Raw genomic sequence first — 21084 nt, forward strand, 5'->3', positions numbered from 1 at the left:
CATTAATTAATATTGGTATAGTGGTCCCAGTCTATTCTCTATATTTTTGCTCAAATAGTCGAATACTCGAATCAACTACTGAAAGTAAGCAAATTTATCCAACCAGCAGCTGCACTCGAATCAACAAAACACTCTCGCCAGTCCCAATAGCCACTGCAGCCGTACATTGGAAACATCTGCCCGTCATTCATTGAGAGATGTTTCCTATGTGTTTTTTTTAGAATTTGATGTGAATATGTAGGCTTTGAATCCAACCCACCCCACCCTCAAATAAGGGGAGGGTATATTACCAAAAAAAAAAGGGAGGGTAGGGTTGGGGAGGACTTTGCATAAGATATTGATACCACCTCGTTCGGGTTCTTAGTCAAGCAATCATGTTGGACAATCAGCCAATAGCAAAATCAACATTTGCCGACTTCCTCTATGCTGTAAATATGGTAACAAACCAGATACCCTTGTTTGACAATTTTGGACCAAAATGCGGCATTAAAATATATAGCATATATAGAAACTTTGCTCCCATTCACAAGAATCATGAATAGACATATCTACATGTTTGAGAAGCTTGGAGTGCACTAGAGAGGTTCTGCAAACTGAGCTGCCTCCAAATCAAGCTCCTGTGTCATGACACAATTCATAAACCAGTCGCTATTGAAAATCCATATCCCTCTCTTTGAAGCCAAAAGTACCTCATCCATGTCTTCTTCACTTGCAACAAAGATTGTTCTTGATGGCTCGTTAACTTTATCCAATCCACAAAGAACCTGTAAAATTCAAAGTAATAACACCAAACAATGCTATAGTGCTACCGTGTATACAATTAACCTAAAGCCACTGTCAATGCAAACTTAAATGAAAATCAATATTTGCAACACTGCGCAACCATGTTTGCTCTCGTCTTTCTTATGTGGAAGCACAAACAATGAATTCTCATCAATTCATACAAGGTAATTGAAGTCACAAATAGGGGTGAGGATTATTTGGTTAAAACCAAAAATTTTGGTTTCAGTTCAGTTATTTCAGTTTTTGAATTTTGGAAGCCTAACTTGTAATTGGGAAAACCAAATAAAACGAATGCTCAACCTTAGTCATAAATTCCATCAATGGTCCTAACTATATTAAATACGAGAGATTGAATCCTAAATTAAACAAATTCAAACATTTAAAAAAATGGATCTTTTAACTAACAAGGAGCCATTATTTGGTAAATGGGATATTACCCAATGTTGGTCACAGCTATAGGGTCTTGGGAGGGGTGGACCAGATATGAACCCAAATATTGACATTCTTAGCATAAAGGTGTCATTGCTTGACATGATAAAATCTTAGGCTGGCAAACATGAAAATGCAGACTCAATTCTGCAAGAAGCCACTTCATGCTAAAAACACCAGAGTGTAGGTCTTTTAAGGTGTGAGCAATGTTAAACAACACAAACACACATTCACATATTCAAAGGATAAAGTTGTCAATAATGGAAGATTGATGAAAAAACAAGGTTTTAAATTGTGAAATTATTCCTGTTTGAAATCAAAATGAAATAACTTTACCCAAAAAATCTAAATGAAATGATAATGTTTCAAATTGCTATCATTAATTGAAATATCTGAAATGCTTTCAACAGGGCTAACCAACATTAGTTTTCTCAAAAACTTCAAAGTCGACAATTTAGCACTCTAACCTACATGAACAATTACAACTCCATCTTGCAGAAATGCCAATTTCTTATATTGTTGGCTAAGGTTCACATGTCAAGGGAGAGGATTATATCCAAAAATCAGTCAATATGCAAGCTGTAGAAGGTAAAGCTGCATATCATAAAGCCACCACCTCCATGTCAAATGCCTGGAAAGAAAGATCTGAGGCAATTTTCTATTACCATCTGAAATAATTTGTCTACCTGCTGTTCTGGTTTCCTTTCAGAACCTTCAGATAAAATATATCTTTTAGCCATAAGTAATTCTCACTACATTCTTTGCATTTGATGATTGTTCCACCTTTTTTTTAATTTTGTTCAAAATTTAAAGAATAGATATATGCAAGTTTGTAAAGATGCATCAAGTAAAATATAAACATTCTATGTGATAACATGTATGATATGTTAATCATTTTGCTCATGTGAATTTTATTCAGATTGAACAAATATGCATCACCAATTGAGAATAGGCACTCTTAAAAACCAGTGGATCCAAACATTCATAGTTTAGTGCAACATTATAAACTTACATTTCCACCAGCAGTCTCAATAATGATTGAAAGGACATCAACAGGAGGCTGAACATGTTTAGCAAGATAGATGTCGTATCCTTTAAGCAAAGATTGGCGACTTGTTTTTCCCTTATGAACAGCATCCTTCAATTCCATTCTGTATCTCAATTCATATTCTTCATCTTTTAGAATGAATGGTAATTCATCTGTAAAATGAGAAGAGTGGTTAATGAAGGATCATTAGAGTGCTTTACCAAGTATTAAATACTAAGATGTACAGGTGATTTGACACACCCACAAATCTGCCTTCCTTGAAGCTTGCTTTTAACCAACTTGATGAGACTATCCAAGCTCTGCATGGTTGATAATAATTCATAAGCACCAATACATAAAGGTGTGAAGACAAGTAAAGATCGAAAATATTTATATTTTCCATGGTCTGATTTGCTCAACGGGCTCTGAGAGCTGAGTTTTTGCTTATGCTTTAGATTCTTAAGCTGACACACTCTCCTCGGATTTTGATAATGTAGAGGGTGATCAATAGACTGTCATTGTATATATGTGTTATGGTTCTAGAATGACTGTACAGTAAGGTTGGTTAACTTGATTGAACAGTCTTGCCAGGAGAGAGGCTAGGAGTGAATTATTCGGGTATGGATCTTCCAGGGCAACATTTATTCTTTGTTTTTTGTGGAATACTGTGCATGTTCTTTTGTGTACATGGAACAGTTCACATTACACATGCTGAATAACAAACAATGCTTTACATATAACTGCAATTTAGACAAAAGATGGTTAAAGATTTTTTAATTAGTGCAACAGTCAAGTTTTAGCAAAAATCTACAGATAGATGATAGCACAATGAAATAATAAAACTAGAAATGAAATAGAGTAAGTTTACTAAACACCAGTGGCCCCAAAAAATTCTGAATTACATTGTAGACACAATATGCTGAATAGATGTCTTGTATTCTATGGGTTTATTTACACACTGAGAGAGACAAGGTGGGGTATACTGAAAGCAATGAGATGAGAAACTCTATTCTTCAGGAACTAACAGGAGAGAACTAGGGTTCTACACTTCTTGAGAAGATAGTAGAATTTCTTAAGATCCGTCTTTGTTTATTTTTCTTTCGTGGTTTTTTTTTTTTTCCTTTTGGTTTTACACGGCCATAAAGATATTTTCATGTACCACAGAGAGGGGGCATGTATAACTAACAGCACTAAAAGAGGGTTAACTTGCTCTGCATCTTTGGTAACCATTTACAACTAATTCTTCTCAGTACAGATGGAAACTCTGCACCTTGCATTGGCAAAGCACTATGGAGTATGGACTTTGTTCAAACCTTTTTTTGAAGATATTTTAGATTGAGCTGAGCACACCTAGATGGTTAGCACTGAATGTTGTTTGCCTCGACTTTGGAAAAAAGGTAATGGAAAGCTATATTAATGGCACCAATGCATGTATAATGATGACAAATATTCAAGATCAAGTATTTAAATATTGGTAAAGTTGGGTTGTACGTGCTAATAAAAAATGCTAATAGTAAGACAACGAAGCTTACCATATACGTACAAGAATTCAAGTAATTAGCTCAACCCTACACAATGAAAAAACCTAGAGTGGTCTTGCCCACAAGGCAGTAAAAAACACATGGTTGGCACTTCCCCATCTCACTGCATATGATACAATGATTTGGAAACTAAAATCCCCCTTGGAATCCCCCCATAACACAGTTAAGATTGGAGCTTCTTAAACCTTATTTTTGCTTCATACATTGGACACTTAACGAGGAACTCGCAGTTCTGAAGGCCTGCCTTATCAGTTTTAAATGTGTATGCAAGGACTTGCCCACAAGGCAGTAAAAAACACATGGTTGGCACTTCCCCATCTCACTGCATATGATACAATGGTTTGGAAACTAAAATCCCCCTTGGAATCCCCCCATAACACACAGTTAAGATTGGATCTTCTTAAACCTTATTTTTGCTTCATACATTGGACACTTAACACGGAACTCACAGTTCTGAAGGCCTGCCTTATCAGTTTTAAATGTGTATGCAAGGACTTCCTTGGTAAATTTGACTAGAAAGTCTGCCTCCATAGCAATTTTATTCTTCACGGCATTTTTTGCACAAAGTGACTGCTCTCAAACTTGTACTTGTATTCGGTTGTTAGACCAAGATTTTACCATTGCACTAAACAATGGTCCCCATCCATAATCATGCATCTTGAACCAATTTTGTACTAGGCTATCACCCAATTTTGGTCCCATCTATCTGTGGCCTTGGGATGGGTGGACTGAATATGAACCTAACCTTTATTTATTTACTTATTTAAGCACAAAGTGATTACTCTAGGAGACTCAGACTAGAGGTGATCATGGACTGGGCCAGGAAAGCTTAGCACCTTAATAAGGACTATAGCCCAGGTCTGGGCGCTGCCAGGACTGGGTTCTGGACCTAAAATGTAAGCCTAGTCCTAGGTTGGGCTGGATTCTGGGCCTATGACTTTAATTTATAAACTATTAAATATATAATATTTAATATGAATTATAGGTGCCATATTATAATATTCATGTACAAAATAAAATATAGTATGTATATAAGTGTGTGTGTGTGTAGGCTGGGCCAGGCCTAAAGTATTGGGCCCAGGCCCAGAGTTAATGGCCTGGGTGGAAAATTATCACCCCTATCTTGGACTTCAAACCCATGTTCTCATGCTTGTAAATCCAAGATTTTACCATTACATCAACTTAAAGCTACTTTTGGAATTGTTTTTGGTGTCTTTTTGGGAGAAGAAAAAGTAACAGTTGTTTTTAGGAAACATTAGGGTTGGTTATTTCTCCCAGGGCCCACAATGCCCAGACTGGCCCGTCTCAAGAACTTCTGTGCCCAGGCAGCAGTTTTTCTTCCAATCCTAGCCCACCCCAGAAGTTTTGTTGTGTGTTGTTAAATAAAATATGTATATAAGGCCATTACTCCATGTTGGTCCCAACTATTTGTAGTCTTGGTTGGGAGGGGTAGACTGGACTCAGTCCCAATCTTTGGCATTTTTTGCATACAATGGCCACTCTCAAACTTGAACCCGCATTCTCACATTTGCGAGCTTGAGGTTTTACCATTAAATAATACATGTATTTATAATTTGTATATACGTATTTGTGTATATAAAGAAAATTTTATAGTGTGTGTACATACGTATGTATAATAAATTTTTATATATATTTTCTGTAATTTTAATTATAAACTTGAATTGAAATTTTAATTTTTAAAATATAATTTTATTAGTTTATACAGGGAGGACCGGATGCCCAGCCTGGCCCAGCCCAAGTCCAAGCCTGGACATATATTATCAGGCCTGGGGTGTGGGCCAGGCCAGACCCAAGCAGCCCCAGATGTTGTTACTACTATATTAAAACCTGGCCTAGTCCTGGCCCATGATCATCCCTAGGAAAACATTCTACATGTTAGAAACCACATTCTATATCTAGAAAATGGTAAAAAGAAAATATGTCAGTGCTTCTACAAAACAGGAAGCAGTAGAACAGACAATAGATTAGTGGCACTATATGATGGTTAAGATGAAAAGCGAAGGAAATAGACTTACTAATATACACTTGAGAACCCTATCGAATATCGATCAAAAAATATATATATACACTTGAAAACCCCATTGTAAATCAAAACATGATCTAAACTTTTAAATAAGCTACAAATAGAAAGCTTGATGTGATTAACTTTTTCTTTAGGAGAGAATAGAGGAAAGTGTAATAAACTTTTAGTAGAAATCAAACATAACTTCTTTGTCATGACCTATGCAGTACATAGAATACTAACCCTGAACACAAGGCAGTGCAAAAATTCAGAGTCCTTCTTGCTTTTCCTGTGACAACATGAGTGCTCACTCTCCCATCAGATGTAACAACACCACCAAGGCCTTCAATAATCTATGATATCCACATCCATGCCCAAGAATTATAAGCCATAAACAGCACCAAGTAAAAGAAGATAACAAAAATTCAACTGTAAATGAAATACCCACTAAAGCAGACATCCAAGATTGATGCTTTATTACATGATACTTGGTCTATCGAAGCAAACATGAATAAAATGTTCAGGTAACTATGTAAGAAGAACAATAACTAATCCCAGCGCAACTAGAGAAATTAGAACTTGTCATGCATTTTCTGAGTGAGTTCTTACAAGTAAACTCCAATGGCAAATGGATGCTGACTCAAGTTTTCAACACATATCATCTCTTTTTCTGATGCCATTACCAAGTGTACAAAACAAAGAGATTAATACACTTGGTAAATATAAAAGACTAAGAATGCAACAAAACCATTGTGATATCTAAACTACCATTAACTGTTTAAATACACAGAAGAAATCGCAGGGGTTCTAAATAATGTTACATGTTCTATTTTGTCCATTCTCATAAAGAAAATCTATGATTTAAGACATGAGCCTAGTGAATGTGTCTAGTGTGACCAAGGAGAAAAATGAAAATGAATTAATAACTTTCCAGCAGGAGTTAGAAATTATAACAATGCCTAAACAAAACTATGCTTTACTAGATTTCATCTTCTTTGTCCAAAAGCCATAGAAATTGAGTGAGGAAAAAATACAAAGTGGATAAGTAGGGAGAGAGTGAGATAGCAGCTGTCAACTAGGAGAAGAAATGGACTCTAGGGTTAAGATCAGGTTCATGATAAAGATTTTATATTAGAGAACAATAATTAAAGAGATTTAGGAGAAAACACACACAATCCTGGAGAAGGAACTGCCAAAAACTCAAGTCATCATGCCATTACATTGAAAAAAAAAACTACAAGATATATTTATCAATGTTTTGGTAACTGCTAACTGGAAAAGACCAGTTATAAGTTGTCTAAAGGAATGTCAAAAGTTATAGGTAGTTAATTAAAAAAGAAAAGCAAAGAAAAAACTTTAATGGCAATTGTGCAACTGCTTGACATCCACAACTTTGACCAATTCTTGCACTTTTTTCCTGATCTGCAAAGGGATTTAACTCCTATTTTATTAAAAGGTTGAAGTAGATTGGGTCTCACCAGCCTGAAGAAATATGTAGTAGTGAAAGTCTTGGTTTAAGGACCATGTACATACAAGGAGTGGACCACTAAAGCTTTCATAAAATGATAAGTTTAGACACATTGACACTCTGCAAAGTCTTACAAGCACTGCATTATATTGATACATAAAAATGTCAAAGTTCAATCTCTGATTATTTCAGAACTTCCTTATATACACAACTGAGTTTTCATTTACAGCAATTGAAATTACAAATCCACAAATTCCAAATCAAATTATTCTTTGTGTGCACCGATGATAACAGAACCTACCTTTGTAAGATGCATTTTCTTAACCTCATCTGCTATATTCATTAGCATAATTCTATGGCATTCCCCTTTTGACTGATGTTTCTCACTTGTATTATATTCATTTGGCATGATATGAAGTGGACTTTCTTCAACATGGGATGCCAAAGAACTACAATTCAGAGCATCTTTGTGATTAACTTCCACAAGAGTTTTATCTACAGAAGTACCCAAGGAGTAACCACCAACAGAAGAATCATTTCCTCGTCCATTTTCAGAAACAAGTTCCCAATTAGAATCCAAATGACAGCCAATATGATGACCACCCTTTACTTTTTTTGATTTCAAAGAGGACAAGGATGCTTCCCACACCCGTTTCTTTGCACCTTGTCTAGAACAAGAACAATACTTTACATCAGTACCATCTCCAGTTTCAGCTGCTTCTGGAGCAATGGTGGTGTTCTTGCAATCATCCCACAGAACCACATCCATGCAATTCTTTACAAAATCACTAGAAGAAGAACCTGCAGTGTAGGGAGGGTTGTAATACTACATATTAGTAATTGAAGAACATTTGATTGTAGAAATGAATTACTTAATTCTAAATGTCCTGCCAAATACATAGAGAATATAGAAAGAAATGAAAGAAACCAAAAAGAATATTTTACCTACCATCCACTAAACATCCACCATTCCCCAAGACCTGACACTGACTTTTGGTTTGGGGACCAATTTGATTTAGTGCTGCTGCTTCCTCCAAACAATTATTTGTCATAGGATTAGACAATTCCCCTATACCCACCGGTTCTTGCATTTCAACAGGAAAAGATGATGTTGATGGAGCATGAGGCTTTAATGGAAAGCCCAATTCAAACTGTTTTGAATGATTAGCAGGAAGATTGATATCCTTATTAATATGAGAAACCATAAGGATGGAGCCACCAGGAAAGCATAATGCTCTCCGAATATCAGCTCTAATTGGAACCTTGCGAACTTTACCCTTGGTATCCACTTCTGCTACTGATACAAAACTCTGCATTGCAATCCATTTTAGGGATAATTAATCATCAGATATTATGAAAACAGTTTCTCTGTAAAAATTGGTTCCAGCATTCTTCTCTTTCTGAAAATGACAGATGGTGAAGCATCAATCATAAAAATGACAAATGGTGAAGTTTACAATATTTTGACTGGTTGTCTTCATCAACAAGACTTTCACATAAAGAATGCTGTCACCAAAATTGACAGGTAAATAGAAGTGAAGGCGATCCAATTGCAAATTTGCAATCTGATCTAAAAAATGGAGACTTGTAAAATTCAGGCTTCACTCAAAATCTAATTATTACTTCAGTTCCATATTCTTCTTATGGAAACTATATTGGATTAAAGATTTGGATGGTACCAAGGGAGTTGTGTTTCACTCACTGAACAAGAAAGTGACCATTTTCAGAAATTGGCACTCAAGATGCTTATAAACAATTATAAATAGGACATCATTGGAAATCCAGCCAAAAAGGACATACATCCATAATTTAGCAATGTATACGGCACTGAACAGAATGGAATGGAGAAACAGGGTTAATGTAGGTGATCCCATATGGTGAGGACAAGGCTTAGATGATGATGATGATGACATCATTAGAAGACCATCAGAATTGAGCATATCAACCAAGAAATATGACATGATCCTAAATATATTTATACCCATTTCAGTTCAAGTCCAGTCAAGATACCTGTTTAAACCAAAAGCCTTCAGATTCTTTGTCTGCCCAACAAAATATTGTACGTACACCAACACTCTGAAGTCTCCTTTTCAGCTCTGTGTAGAGAAGGCGGCCAATCCCCTGAAAATTGCCCAGATCCGTCAAATGTAAAGAAAGTGTCAGATGTGCCAGATTTGTTCAATACATTAAATTAAGAATCTGATTATGACTGAGAACAAAAAAAATGCATTCTACAATCCAAGATTATGGAAAATTACAGCTAATAAAATATTCAATTTTATCAGCACTAAATCACTAATAAAATATTCAATTGGACACATTTAAACAAAGAACACCGTTGTCTTCTGTTGGAACATTGTAAATCTAACATGAAAGTCAAGAGAAGATCTCCCTAGATATATAGACTCCAATATTTTGAAGAACAGAAAATATAAGAATTGGAACTTATGGTTCAATTATGTTTATCTGTCAATCCCTTCTTGCCACATTGAGAATTAACAGCATTTCAACCAATGCACCAATTTTAAAAACAAAAATACAACAATGGAGTTCAAATATAGCACTCAACATGAAATCTTTGTGCATTAGAAAAAAATACAGAGTGCTCTCTGGCCTCTGCAATTTAAATAGAAACTGACAAAACTTTGCATGAAGACAGCATGTAGATGAAACAGAAACCGGAAACAACTAAACCTTGTGTTGGTAGTTTGAACTTATGGCAGCAACGGGGATCTCAGCATACTGTGTGTCAACAGGAATTATTTGATAAGTTATTGCACCTACCACCTGTATAAATAAAATGACCAAGAATAATACATCAATATTAAAAGTCAGAGAGCTATTCTGTTCAATTTAGATACATCACTAAGAGCAAGCAAAAGTATGCTCATATCCCATATCATTTAGGAAATACAGTCTACTAGAGAAGTTGTTTTTGTTAATCAGGAAAAGACAATAAGCATTATGTCCTCTGTTTGTCTATTTCCTTTTTTTGAAAGTAAAAGTTTATTGAAAAAGAAGAAAAAGCAAAAAAGGATGAAGCAAAATCCTGACAATCAACCAGACCCAAACAGCAAGATGGACTCCTAGAAAAAGTTTGTCTTGCAGAGGAAACAGAGAACAAGGGACTAAATAGGAAAAGGAGCTTTTTGGGATGTCTTGAGATTGGCAGAAAGATGGACTCCTAGAAAACCCGCTTACATTAACCAAGACTAGGTCATATAAATAAAGTAACAGAGAAACATGTCCATAAAAAATAATAGATGTATTTGTGCTAATTTCATAAAGATGGAAATAATAGAAAAATAAAAATAAATATTAAATAGATTTCCCATGCATAGATTTTTGTGTCCATGTTAAGCAAAACTGAGATAACCACAACCTAGCAGTTCTTACATTATTGAACAAGCATACAAATTGTTTATTGAAAATCCAAGTATCTGTATCATATAACACCATTGCCAGTTTACCACCAAGAACACTTCTAGACGTGATGGTAATTGGGTGCATGGAAAAATGAGACTCAGGTGAAGCATGATTATAAAGAACTTTGCCCAGAATGGAGCAGGAGAGTGCTGTTTGTGGATAGAAAGAACACAAATGATCCAATTGTAATAGCTATATAACAGCACCAAGCACTCCACAATTTGATAAACCATGGCTTAAATGTAATTACACCAATGGAAATAAAGAGACATTACTTACCTCAGTAGATCTTTCGCTAGAATTTGATTTCAACAACAAGGTACAGTATTTTCTGCAGGATGAAGCACAGCAAATTTCAACAGATTAAAAACTTGGAATACACATAAACTGCAGGATGAACCACAACCAATTCTAAAATTCTACCTTATTAATGACACAAGCGGTGAACTAGTTTAGATGTATTTAAACAAATGCCAATACAATTACATTTACATCCAGTAGCAGCACAATTCACAGATATAATCTTCCTTTATAGGTTTCTACAGGCATATCAAAAGCATGGAGAAAAGCAGATATGGGAAGATATTTCTTACCCATTCAGTACACATTTTTCAAGGAACAGTGATTCCTTTCCAGTATTTGCAGCATAATTCATTGACGGTAGTTCTTTCGTGTAAATCCCTAGCACTTCCTGGAATTCCATCAACAAACAACTTTAAAAAGAGTGGTTAGAATTCCCAACATGACCACTTGCATAACTTCCTGGTAGATGTATTTGTGTGTTAGAATACACAACAAATGAGCTATTCTGTGACCAAGAATCAAGGATCAAATGCTTGCATTGTGACTCAAGAGGACAGTAATAAAATCATACTTCAGCTTCCTTGTAGGGGCCAATTTTACTTCCATTAAAAACAAAAACACTACTCACATTTACTCATATAGTGAAAGAGAAGGTACCTGCAGCAGGCATTTGCTACGACTATCAATATCTTTGGGATTAATGAGCAGGAATAAGTAATTCCCCATAGAGAAACCTCCCTCTCTTTCCACTGAAGAATTCGAAAACATCATAAAAAATACCCAATTGCATATAGATATCAAAGGCCATCTAAAAATCCAAAAGCTATATGAATCAAATGAATAAACATAATCTTTTACCTCTTTCTTCAGAATCCTGGTGCTGAAGCTCATTACAGTGCTTCTTTGCCATGCATTTTCTTGAATTGTCCACTGATTCAGGAAAAAAAAGAGTCGTACAGAATAATAATCTGGCTATTGGAGTTAAACGACAAAGTGTGTTGTTATCCTAAAAAAAATTGGCGGAATTATCACCTGAAATTTTGATTTTTACGGTATCTGAAACTGAGATATGGAGATTGTTTCTGCTCGATTTGCAGACGAAGTCGCTTCCTTCAATCTCGACGTTGCAGTTCCCTGGAAAAAATTAATAATAATAATAACAATAAGCCTTGCAAAAAGTACCAATGAGAAGAACATGGGAGTTTCCTCCCTGTTCATTTTAAGTTTTGGGAGGACTAGGGCTCCCTTCTCTCGTAAGTTCTAGGGTTTGTTTTCCGGTTACCGATCGGAATGGGTGAGGAAGACGAAGAGCTCTTTCTTCTGCAGCGCCTTCTTCCCGCCATGACTGTTCACAAATTACGGTTCAACTAGAAAAAAAAAATGAAGTTTGAGCCTTTATAAATGGGCGCGAATCGGCACAACCGTAAATTTGTTAATATGTAGGGCCGTAGAGGGAATTTTACAGTAACATGGGGTTTGTCGGGCGGGTTGAGTCGGGTCAAGAGCAACGCAAGCCCAACCCTGGTCTTAAGGCCCAAGCCCAGACTGAGCCTGAGGTCAAGATCTGTCCAACCTATGCCCAGGCCGAATGGAAATTTGACGTAATTGGATTGGGTCTATGCCTGAGTTGGACTTGGACGACCTATTAGCTTCAATGTAATAAAAAGTTTAATAAAACTATGGGTTTTATGCATGTCATAAAAGTTAAATTTGACTATATAATATTAACTTATATTTTAGCTTTTTCTTTAGACACGTACATGTCCTTACACCAGTTATCATTATATAAACCTTTATATATTTTGCTTTTATCCATGCATATTAGTATGTATAAAAGTATGTATGCATATGTATTTACGTATGGCTATAGATAAGTTTTAGTAATCGGCCCAGCTTGGATTTGGCTAAGATCAGGCTTCAACTTGGGCTTGGGCCACCTAAAGATAAAGCCCGGGCTAACCTAAAAAAATAATAGGAAGACCTGAGATTTTGGAGCTAGGCCCAACCCATGAACAAAACATCTAAGTTCAGCCCGTATAAAATCCTTTGTTGAATAAGTCTGGGCTCGGATTGGGCCCTCCCAAGTCCCAAGGTGCACCCCAAAGCAGGACTCTACTCATGGGTCCTAGTCCAACAAACTCGTTAATTGGGAAGTACAAGAAAGTGAAGAAACCCCAGTCCAGACAACCTCGGGCAACCACTAGAAAGTATCAACCAATGAAAATGTACATTTAGTTTTTTCAAATATATATCCTTGGGAAATGCCCTTTGTGAGGGATTTTACACAGCACAGCATTGTGCCATTGCAAGGTATTCCCCACATGGAAAGCTGTGCAGCCGTAATTGACGAAAAACCTGGAAAGCCAAACAAGCCCATAGGGTTTCATCTGAAACCTCCATACAAGTAGATGAAGCAACTTTTGATCATAACCTCCATAAAAGTTAACTTAGGTCCGTAAATAGGATTGACAAAAGGCTACAACTTGAGTGAACCGGTCTGGATTGGGCTGTGAACCTAGACCCAACACCAGCAGATGTGAAACCGAAGGCCCAAGCCCGAATTTGAAGACCTGGGCCATTCCCAGCCTAATCCCACCGCTTTCGGGCCTGTGTCAGGTTAGGCTTGACCTGGATGCTCTTACCTAACCACATGGCCACGTTGAAGAATCTTTACCAAACACACCCAACTGGTAGGGCCGTCCCACCAATCACCATCCATGTCCCATCTCCATTTTTCCTGTAACCCACTCCGAAGACCAATATAGATTGATATCATTATTGTTGTTGGCCGGCTTATAAAGTTGAATCCGTTCACCAAACAAAAAGACTTAACCGTTCATTTGGCAATCAAACAAAATAAGCTAAAATTCGAATAAAAAATAAATCAGAATTTACACTCATATCATTTGTATTATTATAGTTTTAGTTTTGCATCAGTGCAAATAGATTTACATTGCAACCAAACGCAGCCTTAGCTTATAAAATTACAATCTAATAAACTACGTCAAATTTCAATTCTATATATAGGGTTCATCCCAATTCGTCTAGGCGAATCAACATCATCACCTTTTGTTCTAATAATGGCCGGAATTCTCCTGAAACCAACTTCTTCATTGCTCATTGTCTTAACATGCTTCTTCTCCTCTAGTGTTGCCACTAGTGGTGCTGGAAAGCCACATCGCTTCTCCCGGACTCTATTACCGGAGTCCGTGGGGCTAAAGCAGGAGGAGACTGCAACCCACCTTCACTTCTACTTCCATGACATTCTTGGTGGCACCAACCCAACTGCCGTCCCCATTGTGGAAGCAGCAGCAACGAAGACATCTGCCACAGCGTTTGGCCGGGTCATAATGATGGATGACCCATTAACTGAAACTCTGGAGGCTACTTCGAAGCTTGTAGGGAGATGTCAAGGATTCTATGCCTATGCATCACAAAGTGAGTTTAGCTTCTTAATGGTCATGAACTTTGCCTTCACAGAAGGGGAGTACAATGGCAGCACGCTTAGTGTGTTAGGGAGAAACCCTGTTCAGTCGACGGTGAGGGAGATGCCGGTGGTGGGAGGAACTGGGCTTTTCCGGTTCGCTCGAGGCTATGCTCAGGCCGAGACTCGCACTTTCGACCTTAAAACTGGTGATGCAGTTGTTGAATACAATGTATTTGTAGTTCATTAATCCGTTATTTAAGGGTCCATGGCTTTCTCTTTCTATGTACCCCCTTTTTATTTTCTAGTGTTATCGTTACTGTTATCTTTATTTCACAACCACAACCGGGTAGTAAACAATTACCAAGTTTGTAGACAAATTGAGATGCAATAGAATCAGCCTGAGAATAAATTCCTTACACAGCTTCAATTGGTCTTTATGGAATACAAATCTCTCTCTCTAACACAGGAGCAAGTAAGTAAATGTCACTTCCCCTTATAAATGATGAGTGATGACAAAAACAATCTCTAATGAGAAGAGAAAGAATATATTTGTACACTCAACTGAGAAAAATCACTGAAAACTGGTGATGCAGTTGTTGAATACAATGTATTTGTAGTTCATTAATCCGTTATTTAAGGGTCCATGGCTTTCTCTTTCTATGTACCCCCTTTTTATTTTCTAGTGTTATCGTTACTGTTATCTTTATTTCACAACCACAACCGGGTAGTAAACAATTACCAAGTTTGTAGACAAATTGAGATGCAATAGAATCAGCCTGAGAATAAATTCCTTACACAGCTTCAATTGGTCTTTATGGAATACAAATCTCTCTCTCTAACACAGGAGCAAGTAAGTAAATGTCACTTCCCCTTATAAATGATGAGTGATGACAAAAACAATCTCTAATGAGAAGAGAAAGAATATATTTGTACACTCAACTGAGAAAAATCACTGAAAACTGGTGATGCAGTTGTTGAATACAATGTATTTGTAGTTCATTAATCCGTTATTTAAGGGTCCATGGCTTTCTCTTTCTATGTACCCCCTTTTTATTTTCTAGTGTTATCGTTACTGTTATCTTTATTTCACAACCACAACCGGGTAGTAAACAATTACCAAGTTTGTAGACAAATTGAGATGCAATAGAATCAGCCTGAGAATAAATTCCTTACACAGCTTCAATTGGTCTTTATGGAATACAAATCTCTCTCTCTAACACAGGAGCAAGTAAGTAAATGTCACTTCCCCTTATAAATGATGAGTGATGACAAAAACAATCTCTAATGAGAAGAGAAAGAATATATTTGTACACTCAACTGAGAAAAATCACTGAAAACTCAGAACTCTTTAAGCAGCAGGTTTGTATAGTTTCTCCACCATCTTTCTGTATTCTGTAAAACCAACCAACGACAAAATCAGAAAGATATTATTAGAACTCTTCCATATAGAAGGAATGGAAGCCCATAATTTGTACTTATGAATTGATGTCTTTATGTTGAACTTAATAACAGTCACTAACCTTCTTGATTGATCCAAAGCGCAGCTGCCTGGGTATTCAGAGGTGAGCTTGTGTTTGGTTCTGAATCCACAAAGCAGAGCAATTTAAAAATCAGTAAATAAAGATTTACTCAAATGGGCCAGTTTTAATTCTTTTAAGAACTTAAAATCCAAGCTAAATGGGACAAATTACCTCCAAGCAGACTTTGGATTGATAGCAGTATCGTTCTCACATCATATGCAGATGACCATTTGTCCTGTAATTCCAGGAAAAGAAAGTTGACTCTTAGATACGATTAGATTAAAAATAAGAAACTAATTTAACAATTCAGTTCCTTAAAATAGGCGGAAAAGCAACTAATATATGTACCTGAAGGATGTCTAAGCAAATGTTGCCATAGACATCCACATTGGGATGGAAGCAACTGGTATCGAATTTCACCTTCGGAGGCTTGAATGGATAATCAGCCGGAAAGGAAAGGGAGAGCTTGTACTCTGTTCCTTCGAACACTGTACCTTTGCTTCCACAGATGGTCCCCTTCCAACAGAATATGTTGTCTTCCTCCGGAAAAGCAGATATACCGGGATCTCCACTCATCTGAGAACAGAAGAACGAACCAAGATTGTCAAAGCCAACATAAGAGGAAATTGAACTACTTGAAATTTCTGAAGTCTACAGGGAAAAAACGATTTCGGGGTTTTGAAACTCTAAAAAGCATGACTCTTAGTTCTTACCATAAGTGCCATCAGTTCGGACTGCAACCTGTTTCCATGAAGCAATAGCAGAAACAGAAGAAACCAACATCAGAAAAGTTGTTGAAGAAAATCATGACTGAAATTCAAATCCAATCAGCAAGGAAACGCAATATGAACAAGCCCTAATCTCAACACGAATCCAACGGAGAAATAAATAAAAGCAATCCAGGAAAAAGAATTAAAGAGACCATAAAGATCAAAAAATAACATGAGAAACAGCCCGATAAAGAGAATAAAGTGGTTCATCTTTATTACGGATCTAGAGAATTTAATGTACCTCTTCAAAACAGACTGGGTATCGACGCTCTTGGCCACAGGGACAGACTGCTTCGAGGTCGTGATCGCGGTAGAGATAGCAGGGGCATTGTTGTAGCCCTGAGTTTCGGTTGTCATCTTTACAGAGAAATTGAGATTGAGAAATCAAAGAGTCGGCAATCAATAGGAGAAGAAGAAGACGACGATAGTCTGGGTCTTCTTCTTCCTCGGAGAAGATCAAGGGAGCTAATACAGCGCGAGAGGAACAAGAGCGCAAGAGATGGGAATGAAAGGCGTCGGAATTAATTTAAAACGCTCTCTCCATCAACCAAACGCAAAGCGACAGATTTCGAAATTTTTGAACGTTAAAGGTGTTGTTGGCTTCGTTACAACGGCTAGTTAACCTTTTAAAATAGAAAGTTTTCATCCAGTGCCAGCAAATCACGTCTCTCTCTCTCTCTCTCACTTGAATGAATGAATTCACATATGCGTGATGAGTTGTTGAGTCATGTTACTCTTGCGGATCATTATGACATGGGTCAACTCATAACAATAACAATCTACCAATTGGACGGTTATTATGAAATTACCAAGTGTCCGTTTGGATCACAATCAGAATAAGAATGGTCTATTCTCGTACTATATTTGTGGAAATAAACATGGAATGGGATTTCATTCCCAAAGGATGGGGAGAGAATGACCATTCCCTCAGGGAATCCACTAAGAATGAGAATGAGATACTAATTTTGCCCAATCAAACCATTGGAATGGGAATGGGTCATTCTGATTCCAATTCCAGGTCTCTATTCCTGCAAACCAAATAGGCCCTAAATTGATTTTTGGCCAAGTATAGCATGATGAAAATGTTGGATTTGTGTCCTCACTTGTTTTTTTGCAAATGACAATTATATGTTCACAAGGGCGAATCCAAGGGAGGGACAATTCTTTCTAGAGTCTATCACATGTTATGAAAAAGCTTCAAGTCAAAAGGTAAATCTAAAAAAGTCTAAAATATTTTTTTTAGTAAAAACTTGCATCATAGACTCCAGAAAAATGATTGCTTCGACCATGGGAATGAAGAGGGTGGAACTAGACCTGTTCATGGGCAGGGTAGCCAGTCAGGTTTGGTCATAATTTTAGGCCCGCGGGCTCAAGCTCAAGCCTAAAGCATGGGGCCTAACGTTTTTTTGGGCCAAGCTCGGGCTTTCTAAAAAAAGCCCGGCCCGAGCCCAAGACCAACTTGATACAATATATTAAATAATAAAAATATATTTTATTTAATAAAAAATATATATACAATATTTTTTCTTTGCTCTTCTTCTCTTTTCTTCCAAGTAATAGTGAGATGTTTATTATTTTTGAGTTTTGAAGGTTTTTAATATAAATAAAACACTTTTTTTATTGAATAAAAAAAGAAAAAAATTTGTTTTCAAATTTCTGGTCGGGCTTGAGCTCGGGCTCAAGACTTAGGCCCGATGGTCGGGCCGGGCTTGGGCTCGAGCGTAAGTGTATTCTGTTGATACATATACAAAGCCCAACCTGACCTAACCCATGAACAGGTCTAGGTGGAACATCCTTCAATATACCTGGGGTTACCAACTAAAACAGGCAAAACTAAGAAGGCTCTTTTTAGCCATCTAATTGAAAGAGCAGTGACAAAAACAACTAGTTGGCAGGAGAAATTCCTATCCCAGGTAGGAAAGGAAGTGCTATTAAAGGTTGTAATTGCTGCAATACCATCTTACACCATGTCATGCTTTTTGCTTCCAAAAGGAGTGTGTGATACACTCCAAAAAAATCCAAAGGAGTTTTTTTTTATGGTGTAAAGGGGATAAAAAGAAAAATCCATGGGGTAAGTTAGGCTAATTCAAGTAGAAACAAACTAAATGGGGGTATGGGGTTTAGGGACCCTCACCATTTCAACCTAGCCTTGCTTGCTAAACATGCGTGGGTTCAAACAATAAAAGCTAAATGGTTAAGAGGAAAAAATTCTTGTTGAGTTTGGGTCGATGTTAAGTTATTAGGCCCAACTTTGTTTATTTTTATTTACGTTATTTAGTTAGGAAGTTATTGGGCCTTAAGCCCATCAGCTTATGTTAGTTTAAGTTATGTCTTTTCAACTATTTACTAGTAGCCGACTTACTAAGGGTATTACTGTACTTGTTCATTCTTTTATAAAGTATATAAATCAAAGGAAGGGGGCAGCCAGAACTAATTTCTTTTTGGTTACCACCCATTATCTTCTACTTCCTCTTCTCTTTCTTTCTCTCTTGTTGAAACCTTTCAGCTTTTGCTTCTTTTCTTCACAAATATTATATCAAAATCAATTATCCACAACTTCTACTTGGTATCAGAACAATCATAAGGTTACTTGAGCTGCTCCACCATGTCGCCCTAGATCGACTGACTACATGGTGAGGTGAGAGGCTAATCGAAGACCTCAGGTAAGCCTAGTTTTTGGATTTTTTTTGTGGATCTGCATTGTCTTGTAACTGGTCTAGGGTTTTTCACCAAATTCAGGAAGAACTGGAGAAAGGGAGAGAGTCTTGTTTTTGTAGGGCTCTTAATTTTTTACCTAGGAAGTGGCACCCTAGTTTTTTTTTTTTTTTGGTTCCTTGAAGTTTTCTAAAGGGGGCGGTTCAAGTCCCACCTATTTTGGAGGCCTCTAGAGGGAGCAGTTGCTTCTTCTCTCTATTCTCCTACTCCCACAAAAAAAGAATGTTTGGAGGGAGGAGCTTCTAAGGTACCAGAAGGGTGTTTGTGGTGCCTAAAGGAGATAAATACCTATTTTTTCATCTTAAAGTGATTTTCTAACCCTTTTTTTGGGAATAATGGAGGGTTACGGAGTTAAAAACAAACCTAGGAGTGAGATGGGACAAGGGGGAGGAGGTGTTGGAGACCTTTTCGGGGCTGGGACCACCACTATAGTTAAGTTAGATGGTACAAACTATTTAGAATGGTCACAATCTGCAAAGATGGCTATTGGTGCTCGTAGGAAGTTGGGGTATATTACTAGTGAGGAAGTGAAACCCGAGACTAACTATTCCTTATGGGTACAAGAGAACTATATGGTAATGACTTGGTTGTGCAATTCTATGGTACCTCATATAAGTAAAAACTTTTTGTGGGCTAACACAGATAAGGAGATTTGGGATGTGGTTGTAGAAACCTATTCATAGAGTGAGAATATTGCTAGAGCCTACTAGTTGAGAAACCAAGTAATTGCTATCAGACAAGGAGATAAACCTATTGTTGTTTATTTTTTGACCCTCAAAACCTTGTGGCAGGAGCTTGACCATTTAGAGACTGTGAATTGGGAAAGTAGCAAGGATGCAACAACCTATCAGAAGCTTTTAGAGAAGAATAGGGATTTTGAATTTCTTGTTGGACTTAACCTCAAGTATGGCATTGCACGACAGCATATCCTTTCTAGAGATAGTGTTACTCTCTCTCAGGCATATGCCTTTGTATCAGGAGAGGAGAGTAGGAGGAATGTGATGATGAGGAATCCAAGTCTTGAGCAGTCTACTATGGTTAGCACAATGAAACCTAAGTAGAGCGGGGATAGGGGTGGAAATGAAATCAGGAAGGAAGGTAAGAAGGATCTGATCTGTAACTATTGTAAGAAGCCTAAACACGTGAGAGATATCTGTTGGAACCTTCACCCTCACCTTGTGCCGAATAGACTTAGAAACAAGAAGGAAAATGTAAACATGGCAGTAACGAGTGACTTGTCTGGACCTCCTACTACAATTACTTTGGAATCGGTTACAACTGTTGCAATGAGGGCCGAACTAGAGAGGTATGGGAAGTTACTTAATCAGCAAGATACAATCAGACCTAATCCATTATCAGGTAGACAGATAGGTACAGGTGGATCAGGAGGTGAACATTCTACTTCTTTTGCTCATACATGTACTTCACATGCCACTACAAACTATGTTTCTACTATAGGTAAGGAGGGACCTCTTTAGATTATATGTTTTGGAGCCTTAGAGCATATAACCAATATTTCTACCATTTTCTCCTCTTACCAACTCTACTTTGGTAGAGATAGAGTTTCAACAGTTGATGGATCTCATGTTCCCATTACTAGGAAGAGGTCTGTCAAGATAACTGATTCCATTTCCCTACACACTGTCCTCCAT

At 37.1% G+C, this 21084-nt stretch overlaps 2 protein-coding genes and 1 pseudogene across 4 annotated transcripts; 1 reads left to right on the plus strand and 2 right to left on the minus strand.

Moving 5' to 3' along the window:
- Positions 1 to 347: 347 nt before the first annotated feature.
- LOC104608888 (N-acetyltransferase) lies at positions 348 to 12392 on the minus strand. 2 transcript variants are annotated; one of them, XM_010275010.3, is made up of 15 exons: positions 12283 to 12392; positions 12033 to 12134; positions 11859 to 11930; positions 11658 to 11749; positions 11291 to 11388; positions 10977 to 11028; positions 9966 to 10058; positions 9282 to 9392; positions 8221 to 8581; positions 7573 to 8072; positions 6047 to 6156; positions 2501 to 2559; positions 2225 to 2412; positions 690 to 764; positions 348 to 617 (listed from the first exon to the last, which is right to left on the minus strand). In XM_010275010.3, the coding sequence occupies exons 1-15, from the start codon at positions 12341 to 12343 to the stop codon at positions 576 to 578; spliced, it is 2016 nt and encodes a 671-aa protein (XP_010273312.1). In that variant the 5' UTR covers positions 12344 to 12392; the 3' UTR covers positions 348 to 575. The 2 variants fall into 2 exon arrangements, with proteins under 2 accessions (XP_010273312.1, XP_010273311.1); XM_010275009.3 differs by having other exon boundaries at positions 349 to 764.
- A 1638-nt stretch (positions 12393 to 14030) lies between these two features.
- Positions 14031 to 14845, plus strand: LOC104608887 (dirigent protein 22 pseudogene; annotated as a pseudogene). Its single transcript, XR_016078928.1, has one exon. The product of XR_016078928.1 is annotated as a dirigent protein 22 pseudogene (transcript).
- Positions 14846 to 15560: 715 nt separating this feature from the next.
- LOC104608886 (ubiquitin-conjugating enzyme E2 20-like) lies at positions 15561 to 17255 on the minus strand. The gene is made up of 6 exons (XM_010275007.3): positions 16959 to 17255; positions 16661 to 16688; positions 16296 to 16523; positions 16119 to 16182; positions 15948 to 16007; positions 15561 to 15819 (listed from the first exon to the last, which is right to left on the minus strand). Exons 1-6 carry the CDS (start codon positions 17072 to 17074, stop codon positions 15776 to 15778), a joined length of 540 nt encoding a protein of 179 aa, XP_010273309.1. The 5' UTR covers positions 17075 to 17255; the 3' UTR covers positions 15561 to 15775.
- Between the last annotated feature and the right edge of the window lie 3829 nt (positions 17256 to 21084).

The sequence above is a fragment of the Nelumbo nucifera genome, chromosome 7 (genome assembly GCF_055504915.1).
Source record: "Nelumbo nucifera cultivar China Antique chromosome 7, China Antique-T2T, whole genome shotgun sequence".
NCBI classification, from domain to species: Eukaryota; Viridiplantae; Streptophyta; class Magnoliopsida; order Proteales; family Nelumbonaceae; genus Nelumbo; species Nelumbo nucifera.